This window comes from Apodemus sylvaticus, chromosome 21, assembly GCF_947179515.1.
Source record: "Apodemus sylvaticus chromosome 21, mApoSyl1.1, whole genome shotgun sequence".
Lineage (NCBI taxonomy): Eukaryota > Metazoa > Chordata > Mammalia > Rodentia > Muridae > Apodemus > Apodemus sylvaticus.
Window position 1 is genome coordinate 16,824,814 of NC_067492.1, and position 15,870 is coordinate 16,840,683.

At 40.4% G+C, this 15,870-nt stretch overlaps 1 protein-coding gene across 1 annotated transcript in view; it reads right to left on the reverse strand.

The window, feature by feature from the left end:
* Cntnap4 (contactin associated protein family member 4) overlaps positions 1-15,870 on the reverse strand; it is a 295,010-nt gene that overhangs the window by 127,059 nt on the left and 152,081 nt on the right. Inside the window, 1 exon segment of the mRNA XM_052166567.1 lies at positions 10,659-10,806. Coding sequence (XP_052022527.1) covers positions 10,659-10,806 — 148 coding nt within the window.

Here is a 15,870-nt window from a genome sequence, read left to right on the forward strand (position 1 = left end):
AGGAAGGATTGGACTAGATACATTTAAATTACATCAGTAATGAAGTACATCTCTGCTGTTAAGATATATAAGCTATACATGTATCTGAATGGCAGTCAGGCAAGGAAATGAAAGCTAGTGAATGAGGCCATTGGGAAATGGAGAAGACTGAAGAGTTGGCATTGAGGATGAAAATGGAAATAGCCCATAAGAAGTACCATTTCATGCAGGTTGTCATGACCATGGGATGACTTGCCTGTGGGTTTCTATATTTTGGTTTTGTTCTTACTCCTAGGAGTTAACCATCTATCCTCAAGTATGGCAAGTGCTTCTCCATGTAAGTCAGTGTCACCATGGTCTTCCAGTTCAAATCTCAATATGTTTAACGGTTCCTCTAACTGGCAGGACTTGAACTGCAAGAGTGGCCTTCCTAACACTGCATGGATGCTGTGAGTCTCTAGAACTGTATCCTCTGCATCTCCTGCTGTCTCCTGGGTATCTCATCTTAGGTACATGGTGTTCAAAAATCAGCCAAAGACTGGAAGCAGGGGTGAGCTGGAGCTCTCCATTGATAACCTTCTTTTGGCTATTCCATTCTCAATTTATAGCCTCTCTGGAGACCTGGAACTCTGGCCTCTATCTCCTAAGTCTGCAATGGCTGATAAACTTTCCGCTTGTCCTTAGAAAATTGCCAGTTGAATATGAATCTCCTGCAATGTGCTTCTTGGCTTTATAGAATCCAAATGCTTTCAAGTTTCTACCTGCTTTGAAATGAATTTCAGAGTTCTAAGGCAGTTTATAAAAAACATCTATCTAGTATGTTTACTTGTTATGGACACGAAGTTAACCCAATAAAAACTGTTCTGACTCAACATACCAAAACTGAAGTCATTTATTTTTTTCAAACATGTTTAATTACTGTAATCCATTCATTTATCCAAGGTTGCCAGATGGGCATATTTTCAATAGTATCATATTTTTCATATTATTTCCTAGTTAAAAGGAAAAAGGAAACATTCTCTGTTGTATTTGAATATTATAGAATATTCTAGAGATTATAGAAGGAAGAAACATAACTTTTATTAACTTTCAAAATAAGAAATTGGTACCTTAATGTTTCTCAGTTGTGACTAATAGGGATGTCAAAAATTATCAAGGTACCAGTGAGATAGTAGGTAAAGGGATTCCTGCCAAACCTGATGACCTGATGACCTGATGACCCGATGACCGGATGACCTGAATTCAGACTATGGGAACCACATGCTCTCTCTCTCTCTCTCTCTCTCTCTCTCTCTCTCTCTCTCTCTCTCACACACACACACACACACACACACACACACACACAGAGAGAGAGAGAGGGGAGGGAGGAAGGGAGGGAGGGAGGGAGGGAGGAAGGGAGGGAGGGAGAAAATATAGTTTTTCTACTATAAAAGCATGAGCTATAGAGATGACATGACAGTTAAAAGTTTTTTGCCCTCTTGCTGAAGTTCCAAATTTGGTTCCGACATCCACACCTAACAGCTCACAACCACCTATAACTCCAGCTCCAAAGGATCCAACTCCCTCTTCTGGCCTCCAAGGACACTGTATACTGCACATGAACATTGAAACACAATGAAACACACACATAACTTTCAAAAATAAAAATAAATCTTAAAAAATAAACATCTCTAAGAACCTCCTTCATTTACATATACTTGATATGTTTTGAAGTTGTATAGATACTTCTGTTGTTGCTAAATGCTTCTGTTCTGAGATGGTAGGAGTCTTCTCAATTACCTCTGAACACTTTGCACACACTTCCAAAGATTTTCATAGTTTTCTTCTTTCTTCTGGTAGTGTAAAGCTAACTGTGTGGCAGCATCGATAGAACATTACTTGCCAAGTAAAAATATTAGAACTATATAAAAGCTTTATATAAGCTTTATAAAAGATGAGAGAATTTGTCCACTTGAAGTTGGGATCACTAGAAGCTAGCTTCCTTTTAAATTTGACACAAAATGGGATCCTTCAGCTGTGTCTTCTGGTTGAACAGTTAGATAAGGAGCTGTGTCTGTTACCTGGTCAAACTTTCAGCAGTCATGAGAAACTTGCTTAACGCATTTGATTCAATTAGACCTTTCTTTTTTCATAAATGAATTGCTCTTAATTTTCTGTCCTAGCAAGATGCATGATAGAAGAGATAGAATTCTTAAAGCAGAAAATTTACTACCTTGCTTTCTTTGAGCATTATGGTAGTCTGAGTAAAAATGTTCCCCATAGGCCTACAGATTTGAAGGTTTAGTCCAGTGCATGACATGATTTGAGAAGGATTGGAAGGTGTGCCTTTGGGAGGAAATGAGTCACAGAGGGTGGGCTTTGAGCTTTCAGAAGCCTACATTAAGCCCAGTGCTCTCTCTGCTTGAGGAACAAGATGCAGTTCTCAGCTACAGTTCCAGTGCCCTTGGTGCTGCTGTGTTCCGACCATGCCCCTGCTGTGATGAAAATGGACTAACTAACCCCCTGGAACTGTAAGCAAGCCCACAATTAAATCAATACTCTTATAAGAGTTGCCTTGGTCATGGTGTCTCTGCACAGCAATAGAACAGTGACTAAAACAAGTATTATTTTCACCTTGGGAAGCTGAAATCTACTGATGACATTATACTCTGGATTTTAAGTGTCCTCTGAAGGTCTTTGTCATCAAGGCTTGCCCCTTGCTCCTAATACAGTAGGAAAATGGTGAAAACATTAAGAAATACAGTCTAATAGCCAGTCTTTCAGCAGGCTTCAAAAGGCACTGTGGACCCTCTGTCTCTTTTCTCTCTTCTATTCATGCCCCAACTACGAAATGAACAGCTTTACCACATGCTGGTTCAATAAAGTACTGCTTTATCCCAGGCCCTAAATCAACAAGCTAATAGATTTTGAACCAGATTCCCAAATGTGCCAGAGCAACCCTTTCCCCTTTCTTAGATGATTTCATGTCTATTAGAACAACAGAAGCTAGCTCACAGTGTATAATTCCAGTTTTCAGTGTTTGGGGCATTATTAAATGTGCATTTCTTTTTTAATTTTTTTTTTAGTTAGCATGAACTCCATAATGATTGACTTATGTTCTCTTCAATGAATAAAACCTATAATTTTCTCTCACATAGTCAATATTTAAGCCATTAAACACCATAGTTCAGTACTTTTCTGTATTTCTTCTCATCAAGTCTTCTTACTCAACTCTCCCTGTGCCCCAGCCCTCACTCTTAGAGGTTGGACGTGCTGCTTGGATGACGGGAAAGCCTACCAGAAGCACACCAAAATGCCTCCATTCATTCTGCTGTCTACCCAGAAGATTGATGACAGAAAGAGGAACCTGTTGTGCACCAGGACAATGAGGACACACTGTGGAGGAGAAAGTCTGCTTTGTGACAGTTGAAAACATCCCTAGTTCTGAAACTGGGACGTAGAGAGCACCTATTACTCCCCGAGGGAAGGTAATTATCTAGGTAGAAGAAGGAAAGCAGAGTAGGCAGCAATTGCTATAGGCATCATGCAAAGACCCTAGGGCTAGAAAAACCATGAAATTATGGCATGTTGCAGCAACAGAAATTAGTTTAGTTTAGCTATGTAGTTGGATATTCTTACTCTGTAGATGAGCAATAAGAAAAGTCCATGGGCTACAAAATAAGGATCCTTACTCAAGACTGCAGGCAAGGAATGTTAAGTGCAGACTAAGGACAATTGCTGAAGCAAATCAGTCAGAATTATCAACACCACCTCCTGTGGTCTCATTTCCACTCCTTAAGGGCATACCCGATACATTCACATTCACCCAGCAATTTTCTGACCCCTGGTTTTATTTACACCCCTGCGCTTGCCTTTGGAACACGTAGTATCCCCTCATCTAATCATCAAAGGCTTAATTCTATTTTCCTTCCTGTCTTCCATTGCTCATGTCTTTCCATCCATCTCTTCTCTGGATCTATAAATGTGCTCACAACTGCAGGGGCCAACATTATCTAAAATTTATACTTTCCCTTTGATGCCATAAAACTTAGCTTCTGCTTCTCTCATTACTCAGGAGACAGCTTCGGGTTTGCTGACAGTAAAGTGGAGCAGACTCTTTGACACGGCTTTTCCACGCACCTGGCATCTCTTCATAATCAGGTGTTGCTCTAACTTGTTGGGGCAGAGGGCAATAAAAAAAGTCCATGTGGGTCTCACAATAGCCATTTTCCCTGAAATGATCACAGGACAGCTTGAGTCTATAACTTTAGTAGGCACATGTATTAGACACAATGTGAAGAAGATGGTTAAAAAAAATGAAAAATAGGGCTCTCTGGGTAAAGGTGCTTGCTGCTAAGCCTGACAACCTGAAACTTAGGACCTATGTGGAAGAAAGAAAGAACTGGCTCCTGAGAGTTTTTATTTGACCTGCACATGTGCACCATTGTACACACACATAAACACACACACACACATACACACACACACACACACACACACACACGCATGCATGCATGCATGCATACATGCATGTGCATAGCTGCATTTAAGTGACAAAATATATTGATTATAGAAATAAATAAATTGATCAAGTACATGGATGGCCTGCTCTATTTGTAGAGAAGCATTTCCTTTTTTCAAGATGCACACAGTTGTTAAAACTTAGTGCTTCATTATTTTATTAGCAGTGACACTGGAGAACACTTTAAGATTTACTAAGAAATAAATTGATAAATGTTTCAGTTCTATATGGTCAACCTAAAGGTTTGGAGTTGGCTTTGTATTTCATAGGCACGTCAACTCAATGAGTCGACAACAGGATTAATTACCCCTCTGTTCTCTTCAATAGACTATTCGTTCTCCAGTGCCCGGTCCTAGTAGATGATACCACCTTCTCGGTTTTCCAGATACATTGATTCAGTGTCCTCTCACACAGTGATCAAACTCTGATGCTTCAGTATCTTCAGGGGACTCTGGATGCTGACCTTCTCCCTCTCCATGGATTGCTGTTCCAGTCTGGCACACCAACTGTCTCGCACAGATGGCACCAAAAGTCTCAGATTCTGCTTCCATCTACACATTTAACTTGTAACCTTCATTTTAGTCTGAGCCACCACTGACAAATGCAAACTGATCCTCTAGCCTAAGGAATGATGCCTCCCACAAGGGGCTGGAACCTCCCATATCAACTGACATAATTAGAACAATCTCCCCTTAGACATGTCTACCAACTCAATATGGACAATATCTTCACTGGAACTCTTTTCCCAGATGCTTCCAGGTTGTATCAAGTTGTGAATTAAAGCTAATTATTCCATGATCCATCTACACCCTTTAATTTATTTGACTAACTGGAATCACTTATTTTTTTATGGAATGCAATAAATTATTCCATGATCCATCAACCCTCTTTCCTGCATCTGACTCAGTAGAATAATATTTTTTATCTGGAATCTCCTCCAAGCTTCCTGTGAGAAAATACAACTTAATTTCAAAATGTACTATTATCAACTTCTTTTATTAACCTCAATCTTTGTTCCTTGCATTTATATGCTATAGAACCTCCCAAGCTACATTACTTCGCATTTGTGGAGTACAATGTATTTCAACATTGCACTGCCTAACTTATTTAATCAAATATAAGCTGTCTTAGAATTTTCTATATAATATATGTTATATAATATATAGTATATTAACTGTATAGTATATATAGTATACTTCATACTTCATATATAGTATACTTAATACAATATATAATATATAGTATACAATATATAGTATAATTATTTCCTAGAAAATGTCAGTACATACTCATTTGTGAATTGATATGGAACCAAGTATTTGTGAAGAGCACTAACTTTGGGAAGTGATGTCATTCATTTTAGATCTTAGGTCTAATGTGTGTTGTCTGATCTTGGACAATGTTTCTGATATTTTTATGGTTCCCTTTCTTCTATGTCAGATGTAAGGCACTTTGATGGCCATTGCTCTGGAATGAATGGCACAGACAAAGCCTCCCCTAACTATGTTAGGTGGGTACATATAGGAAGAAGCAATCAGAAGAAGCTTATTTCACTGAGCATAGATGGCTCTCTCATGACTGTGATCCAGGAGGAAGACCTTGTCCTCACCCCAAACACCATTGTTTCCTATTTAAAGATGTTGTAGAAGAATGCCCTCTAATGTCCAGAACAAATTCAGCCTGATGTTGTCTACACCACTCTAAACAGTTACAAACAAATCATAGCACTGAGTGCTTAGCCCTTTCACTGATGAGTAAGAAAAGCCAATGGTTGCAGCTAGGTCTATGCTCAGTGACTGAAAGCAGGACTATGGATCATTAGGTAGGAAATTCTGCTTGTCTCCTTCTATTCCTGAATAAAATAGTGAGATCCCTGTACCTATTCCTCTGTGGTATTCAAACGAAATGAGAAAATGCCTACAAATAATGTTCTTTGGCTCATAATAGCTGTTCAAAATGTTTTTGCTTTATGGAACCATGTGTAATCAATTAATACTCATGCAAGTATGATGACATAAATAGTTGGAGAATATGATTGTGAGGATCATTCAGGCAAGGAATTAAAGTCAATATATGCAGCCCATTCCTCAGAGTCACTTACATCCAAGCGACTTTTAAGTTGGTTTCTAGCTCACTTCTGAAACTATCTTTCCATTAAACTTATTACTTTGAATCTTTTAATAATTTAAAACTACACATCTGTCATTTTACATCAGCTCCTCTCATAGCACTTTATGTTTTTTGAGTTTAAAATATACTAGTACTTTAGTCATGGGTCAGTGAGAAAAGGAGACTGATTAGCAGAGAGGGAAGTGCTTACCCTCGAAACAGTCAACATACTCACAAAAAGAAAGAAAGAAAGAAAGAAAGAAAGAAAGAAAGAAAGAAAGAAAGAAAGAAAGAGAGAGAGAGAGAGAGAGAGAGAGAGAGAGAGAGAGAGAGAGAGAGAGAAAGAGAGAAAGAGAGAAAGAGAGAAAGAGAGAAAGAGTGTTCCAAAGAGTTATAGGTCTCAGACACTGGGGAGTCACTTAGGTCATCCTCAGTCATGTGGCATCAGAGAGAACTCAGAGTGCCTCAGGAGGCACTACCCTGTAGGCATTATAAATAATAATTTGGTTTCAGCAAAAAAGCATGGTATTTACAGTAAAACTTCAAAAGGTGCCAAGTATTGAAAGTAGCTAGATTACTTCATTTCCTCAAGACTCAGTTTACCCTCCGAAAAGTAAGCATTAGATTAGACTGTGTTGAAAAGGTGATCCACAAGCCTTTCAAAGGCTTCAAAGATATCACAGTGTATCCACAAGCAATGTCAGCGCTTACTCTGCTGTGATAAATATTTTACAGACTGAGTGTTCCATAGAGATGGCAATTGTCAATACAAAGCAGTCTGCTTTTCTTTCCCTCCATTGTCCGCCATGCTTGTATGATCTTGGCTAACCTCCAGGATCAAAAGACAGCCTGGGGATACAGACTCACAGAAGAGCACCTGTCTAGTGCATAGCATGTGCTAGATTCAATCCCCCAATCAACAACAGCAGCAGCAGAAGCAGCAGCAACAACAACAACATGTTAGAAATGCATCTCTTTGTCCAAGTTCTGGATTCTGGAACTCGATTACTGTACGCTAGATTTTAGAAGGTGATTTACTTTCCAGGTCTGAAAAATCACGCAGTGAGAAACTAGCACACCCAAAGCAGCTAAGCAGCACCACAGAAGCCAAGAAAGCCAGTGGTCCAGCTGGGCGGATAGTGAGAAGAAAGCTACCCTGGAACTCATCTCTCTGATCCAGCAGCTGAGGATGCAGGAGCTGAAGTCCTGGGCTCCAGGAGACTTGGCTGCAAGCCCAGCTCTGCCACTTCCTGTCTATGTAGCCTGCGAAAGTCAACCAAGCCAAGCCTTAGTTCTCTTTTGTGAAAAAGGAAAATGGAAGAGCTTCCTGAGTTCCTTTGAGACATCATACATGTCTTTGTACAATATCTATAAGAAGCACTCTGGAACTGGTTACCTCAGTTCAGGTTCCTAGTGGTACATGCCTGTAGCCCCAGCATTAGAACTGTAGCCATGGAAGCATCCCTACGGGCTCCCACAAAGACAGTCTACTGGAGTCAGTGAACTCTAGGTTCAGTGAAAGTTTGAATGAAAGAGAGAGAGCGAGAGGCAGGAAGGAAAGAAGGAAGGAAGGGAGGGACGGAGGGAGGAAGGGAGGGACGGAGGGAGGGAGGGAGAGAGGAAGAGAGGGAGGGAGAGAGAGATTGAGAAAGAGAGAGAGAGTGAGTGAGTGAGAGAGACAGACAGACAGACAGACAGACAGAAAGAAACAAAGAAAAAAATGATAGAAGAAGAGCCCTGATACCAACCTCTGGCCTCCACACACATGGACACATGCAACCACATATACATAAGCATGCAGAGAAACACATACACATGTTGCACATACACACAAAATACCCCAGTGCATACAGTAAGCACTCAGTCAAGTTTATCTGGTTTTAGAATTAGGTATATTAATACTATTAATATTGGTATTGGTGCTGTTGCTAATTAAATTACTGTTTCATCAAACATCATTACAATTGTACTAGAAGCCTAAAGGGGACAAAAAAATTGTTGATTGATGATATTGATGATGGCATTGGGTAGCAGGTACATCATTAAAATAAGACAAGAGCTCCAAACAGTCTATACAATATGCTATCTTTGCCAGTCAGAGTTTTTAAAACTTCCTCAATGGTCTGGAAGGTTGACTGACCTAACAAGAAAATAAACTGCTCCTCCAGAGAAGCCTATGTCTATCCTCAGAACCCACATTCGTCCATTTACAGCTAACTATAACTCACGCTTCAGGGACTCTGACTCCCTCTTCTGATGTCCAAGGGGAACTGTGTGTATATGCACATGCCCACACAGAGACACACAGCTAAACTAATAAAAAAGAATCTTTAACAGATAAGGGGAAATCATTTGAAATGTAAATAAAAATATATCGAATAAAATTTAAAAAAAAAGAAAAGAAAAGAATATATCGAATTAAAAAAAAAAAAAAACTTCAACTCCTCTGACTTCTTTATGACATTTGTTTTTCTTTTTTGTTAGTAAAAGGAAGCAGAACCTAGCCAGGATGATATCCTGAGGTGAAAGAATACATGTGACATGGGAAATAGATAAATAAATAAAGTAAATAAACTTTTACTAGAGTGGTAATGATGTAATAAAATTGAACAGTCCTGAGTTTGGTCCTGGAGTTTCCCAAGTGTTAACTGTAAGACATTGGGCCAACACCTGAATCTCTCCAACTCCAGCTTGTTTGCCTAATTGCTATAGATTATATTAACCAACTTATTGCTCTAGAATAACAGAGCCCCTTGTAGTGGCTATTCCTGGTTGTCAACTTGACTATATCTGGAATGAACTACAGTCTAGAATTGGAAGGCTCACCTATGATCCTAATTTGGAGGCTCAGAGATATAAGTTTCTGACCTGGATCTTGGCATGGAGACCTTGAAGCATAGTGGCTAAGACAAGGAGATCTCCGAGTTCAAGATCATTTGGGATTAAAGGCATGGATGCACACACCTTTAATCCAGGCCACACCCTCTGCTGGAGATATATAAGGACAGTGGAAGAAGGAAGACTCTCTCTCACTCTTCCTTGCCTGCTTGCCCCGTGGGACTGAGAAACTGCTAGATCCTTGGACTTCCATCCACAGCTGCTGCTGATCATTGTTGCGGAGTTGGACTATAGACTGTAAGTCATTGACAAATTCCCTAACTATATAAAGACTATCCATACGTTCTGTGACTCTAGAGAACCCAAACTAATACACCCCTCAAAGGAGAGTGTGGCTTGAGTGGACTATCAACAACTCTAGGGTCCCTTCCCTACAGAAACAAACAAACAAGCAAACAAATAAAAATGTGTAATACAATGCCTCATTATGGGGAGCCTAAGTGAAATCTGTGGTTTCTGCCTTTTCTTTCTTCTTTTTTAATGGGAAGATATTTCAAAGACATTTTATATTCTGGCAGAGGTCTTCCCTGTCTGTTTTAATTTATGCTGAGGGCATGGCACATTTAAAAATGAATTCCTTGGGATATTATTTTTAGGCTACAGAGAAAAATACTCATCTTTCATACAAGCTGGCTGGTCATACATACTAAATGGACTGAGGTCTCTTTTCTGTTTGAGACAGGGTTTCTCTGTGTATTTCCGGCTGTCCTGGAACTCTTTCTGTAGACCAGGCTAGCCTTGAACTCATAGAAATCCACCTGTTTCTGCCTCCCAAGTACTGGGATTAAAGGTGTGTGCCACCACTGCCTAGTTTTGTCTCTTTTCTTGAAGCCAAGTACCAAGTGCCAACATGAATCTTCAAGAATAACCCACTGGGGGAGGTTTAATATTCAAATAATCAGACTAGCAATAATAGCTTTGTAATGTACACACACACACACACACATTGAAGGAAGAGAAAGCACACATGCTACATCCCTAAATTAAAATGTAAAAGTTGACCGCTCCGATAAATATTAGCACATGTGGTCACAAGAACGGCCTTCCACTGAAGTCCTTCCTGTCTGATGTCTTTCTTCATACCTACAAAGTTGACATCAGTGCACAGTTTGGCTTTTCAGGCTTCTCCTTTGATATCTATTTCAATGTGTTGGGTAAACAAAACACTTACGGTATGCACATCCGAACACCTCGATGCGCATCCCAATTCTGCCCTTAGGGTTCCATTCTAGAGGGATGAAGCGTAGAAACCTGGCTTTGATTGAAGGCTGAAGTCTATAATATACAACGCTGTCTGCGTTCGCATTTCCAGAAAATCCCTGGAAGAAAAGGAAAAGAAGGATTTCTCGGTATCTGGAGATTGTCAGTATCACCTGGAAAGAATGTCTGTGTGCAAAGCTAGCCTTTCCTTTTTCCCCCTGTGAAAAGTGCCACTTTCTTTAAGGAAATCAGATGAACCGTTTTGTCTCTCCATGCACAAAGTGACTGTTACCTCTGTTTCTTTGTATTAAGAGAAGTTTTAAATTACAATCACACCCATTAAAGCAGCTTTCAACCACGATACCCTCGATAAAAAATTGCTTCGGCAAAACACGGATTAAACGTAAAAGTGTGTGAGCCTGTGGCTGCCAGCACTGCAAACCGCGTGCAGAAGCCGAGAAAATAATCTCTCAGTATTGAAAAACTATTACCTGATTCAGCAAAGAAATTGCTCACCTGTTTCAGCTATTGCGGTTTCTCGGCTCCCTCATTAGCATAAACAAAAGCTTCCCCACCCCCAACCCCACCCCAAGTAGGAGCCACATTCTATAAGAGCTGCTAAGCTTTATCAGCAAGCTGCCTCAGACTTGTCCAGAGCCTTAAAGGAATACTGGAAGCAAAGAGAATTTGGAAGGACCTGTGATTAGACTTACAGTCTCTGGCTCTGGAAAACAAGAGAGACTTTTGGAATGATGCTAAGCCAGCACAGTCAAATTGCAGATGAGGAAATTAAAGGTCAGGAAGGTGAAAAAAAAATTCTCCAGCGTCTGCAAAACCATTACACTGAGTAAGCCTGTGTTCCTTCCGCAGTATTAGGGCACATTCGCTGATGTATAGCGACATCCATTAGAACTCAACACCATGGCTACTTAAAACACTTTTAAAGATTTATTTATTTTTATTTTAGGATTACCTGCATGCATGTTCACAACCCGTGTACAAGTCTAGTGCTGGGGAGGGCAGAAGAGGGCACCAGATACTCTGAAACTGGAATTTCCATTGTTAGAGTCCTTGTGGACTCTACACTGTCTACACTGTCGCAATTTGTATATGTAGGAATGACATAGGAAAGATGCTATTTCCTATGCAGGCTCATGATGCTAGGTCTCCTAAAAGTTAATCAATAAGGGACCAGCTAGGAAGGCTAAGAGGCAGGTGGCAGGTTCCAGTATTACCAGTTGGTACTAGTATCTACCCAATTATTTTCTAATACATTCTTAAAGAATTATGTTGCGTGTTTTGAAATCAACTCCTGTTAATTCCCTGGGTGATCAGTTCATTTTTCCTGTTTCATCAGCATCCCATCCCCCATCCCTCCCTCCCACCCCACCCCCCCTGTTTTCCGGGCTGGCACGGCACAGGCATCTCCACAGCTGTACATTTCCACCTGCAAATTAAATCTGAAACCTGGCACCTGTGAGAGCTAATCCTCATCCTCTACTCGACTGTACTTGGAACCAGCGAAGAAACAAACTTTGGCGCTCATCTATGAGAATTTTTTTCTTTTTCAAAAAGGAAGTGACTGTCAGTGTGGGTGATATGGCTGATGGGTTGGCCCTCCCCTGAACAGAAGTATAAAGTGGAGAAAGCACGGTCAGCTGCGGTGTCTGTCAAACTCTGCTTCCCGACCAAGGCTCTGGCTGCCACGACTTGCCCTCCATGATTGACTTTCTCTCAAACCATAAACCAAAATTAACCTTTTCTCCTCACTTACATTGTGATGGGTGTATGGTCACAACAGTAAGAAAAGCAACTGATCCAGCATGTCTTCCAGTCTCTTCCGGTCTTACCCAGTTCCACGAAGCATGTTCTCATCAGAACTGTCATCAAAGCTTGGTCTTGGACCTTTCATTCTTGTGTCCTGCCCCCATTTATACCCAGACTCTCAATGGTTTCCCAGGTGACCAGCCAGTAAGATTTGGACAGGGTAGTACAGCACCCCATCCCACTGCTTTCGGGCAAAACCCAAAGTCCTCATCAAATATAACAACCACAGCTGGAATGTAGCCCCGTTGAATCTCCTTTAAAAGGCCTGACTCAGTCCTGATTAAGGCTCAGAAGATGACTGTATAATCACTTCCTGTTTGGGCTCTCCATACCGCCTCTACCTGAGATGGACTTGTTCTTGCTTACAGCTTCTAAGGTAGAGTTTGTGGCTCCCACATCAGACCTTCCAGTTCTCCCTTCTCTGGGCTTCTCATCCTTTGTAGGAGGAAGGGTCCCTGCCTGTTCACTAATTTTTTTAGATTTATTTATCTTACCCTGCTGGCAGGAGTGCTTAGCTAAAGCACTGACCCTAGCCAGCCTCCAGCTACAGTGAAATCCCTGCTTGGCTCAAGGTGGGGCTCAGCAAGATCGTTGGGCGTTTATATTTAAGGAAGACAGTGCTTAAAAAGGAAATTTAAACAAAGTTCAGTATGCTTCTCAATTTCAAAGCCTCTCAGAACACAGGCTAACGAGACCATGTGCTATGTCTCTTGGGACAGGGAATGATCTAGCGTGTCTCAGAGATACTTGATCCCGGGAATGTTCCTCACGCACTTTTTATCCTCATTGCCGCTTACCGCTGCAGCTCTGCCGAGCGCCTGCCTGTACTGCAGCTGTTTCCCAGAATATAAGTAAGGAGAACCGTGTTCAATCCTACAGATCCTTGAACTCTGAGCATCAGCCCTTTTAGAAAGTTCTACCTGGTATCCTATTTCAGTGGTCAAAATATTTTACTAAGGATAATGAAAGATTATCACACTAGTAACCCCCCCCCACGCCCACCTTAGTAGTTTCCATTTCTGAAAAGATTATGAGAACCTGCCTGGAATTTAAACATCCATGTGGTTGAATTATACTTTTAGGAGGATTGAAACAGGGTACAATTTCCCAAATTGAACTACATGTTAAAATGTTCAATGTACAGCTCCCAGGTACAGATGTGTGTATATATATATATATATATATATATATATATATATATATATATATATATATATATATATATATATATATATGTGTGTGTGTGTGTGTGTGTGTGTGTGTGTGTGTGTATATATATATGCAAGCATGCACATACACACTCATATACACATATGTGCATGTATCACACAGACCCTAGGCATTGGTATGTGTGTGTATGTGTGTGTGTGTGAACACAGGTATTTGCATCTGGTATGATGACCCAGGCACTGGTATGTGTACAAATGTGAGCATATCTTCTATATGCATGTATCGTGAAGACTCTAGACACTAGTATGTATATGCATGCCTGTATATTCATGTTACGTTGACCGTAGGCACATATACATACATGTAGATGTGTGCACACATGCATATGTGTGTGCCTCTTCACAAGCTAGTATGTAAGCATAGCCGAGATCCTGATCTCCTGGACACTGGATTCTAAAGTGACACTCTCTATCAGATTATCATATATCTGTGATGCCATTTCCTGGGTACCACTGGCAGACTGATGTAATCTGTAATTATAATCCCTCTCCAAGTGAACAGGTGGATGATTAATTAAATGACCTTACAAAAAATATTACATTCTTTTTCCTAAAATTGGTAGAATTTCACACATTTAGATAGATGCACTGCAAGGAACTCAGCTTAAGGTACGAGGAGGAAAAGATTCTCACATTAGCAGTGATAACAGATGGGCAAATGGCCTGGGAATGTATACAAACAGCAATGTTTGATTATTTTACCTGATTGCTTATAGGTTACTTAAATTTTTAAACATAAAGTGCAAATACAATATATATATATAATTTGCTTAAGTAATACAAATACCTTCCCTGGAACAGTAAAAATTTTAGCAGTTCTCTCTTGCAGAATTGTGAAGCCCAGGACTGTAGGACGTGAGATTTTTAAATAAGCTGGAATTCCTTTCTTAGCAATCTCTTTTTAAAAATTAAGACATTACTACAGGAAGTGCAGGCAGTAGGTGTGGCTGGCAGAAGCACACTTTCGGAATACTCAGAGACCTTAAAGCATCTTTCCACTGTAAAGTCGTTTGGAAAAACATAACATAACATTACTATTTCTCACATCTAAAGCAGACTGACAGCCTTTGCTTTCTGCCACCCAACCTGTTTTCCTTTGTGAAATCCCCGAATAACCAAGATTGAGTTTTTTTGACTCAATGCTCACAGAGCAAGTTTTTAGAATGTCTGTGGGGTACAGGACTGATCCTGCAATACCTTATAAATGAAAATTTCAAGGCCTACTGTCAAGTTTTAAATGCATCAGCTATCCCTACGAGACAGTCTTCAATCTGTTAGGAAAAAAAATGTTTTTTTAACATACCATCAAAATTCATAAAGAAGCACACAGATTTCTTTGTTGGTTTTGTTTTGTTCTTGGAGAAGGACAAAGGCTCATTGTGTAACCAAGGCTGCCTTCAAACTCAGCATCCTCCTGCCTCAGTTTGTAAATACTGGGATCCAGTTGCCAACAAGAAACACATGAGTTTAAATATCTCTTTTTTTCTCTCTTTTTTCCTTTTGTTTATTTTTGAGGTCATATTTAATTACAACATTTCTCCCTTCTCTTTACTCCGTTAAAAAATGTATTATGTGAATAAAATCCCTTCCGTCAGAGTTCAGTTTACAGTCAGAGCCCATTAAGTGTTCTTCAGAACTTCAGGAAGTTGGTTTTCCTACCTCACAGGTGAAAGCAGCCAGGAGAGTACATCTCAAGTGTTTGCTCCTGTGATGAGAACACGAAACGTCTCCCACCAGCTCACACAGTTGAACACTTGTTCCCAGCTCCAGCTGTTCCATACAGCAAAAGATTTTAGAGGAGGGGACTCCCTGGAGGAATGACTGTCACAAGGTGTGTGGACCTTCAAGACTACAGCATAATTCTGCTTCCTGACCTGTCTCTCTCTCTGGTCAGCTGAGATATGAGCAAGATATTTCCCCTCAACCCATAAGCCAAATCAAACCTCCAACCCCCGGCCCTCTTGAGTGGCCCGGTGTTAGGAATTTGGTCACTGTGACAGGAAAAGCAGCTAATGTTTCTGCAAGGATGGGTCTGAGACTGTGGTTTTCCATCCTCCTAGGGCAGAGAGAAGTCCTTGTCTTTACAGAACCCTATTTAATCTCCCAAGTTTTGAAGAATAAAAGGAA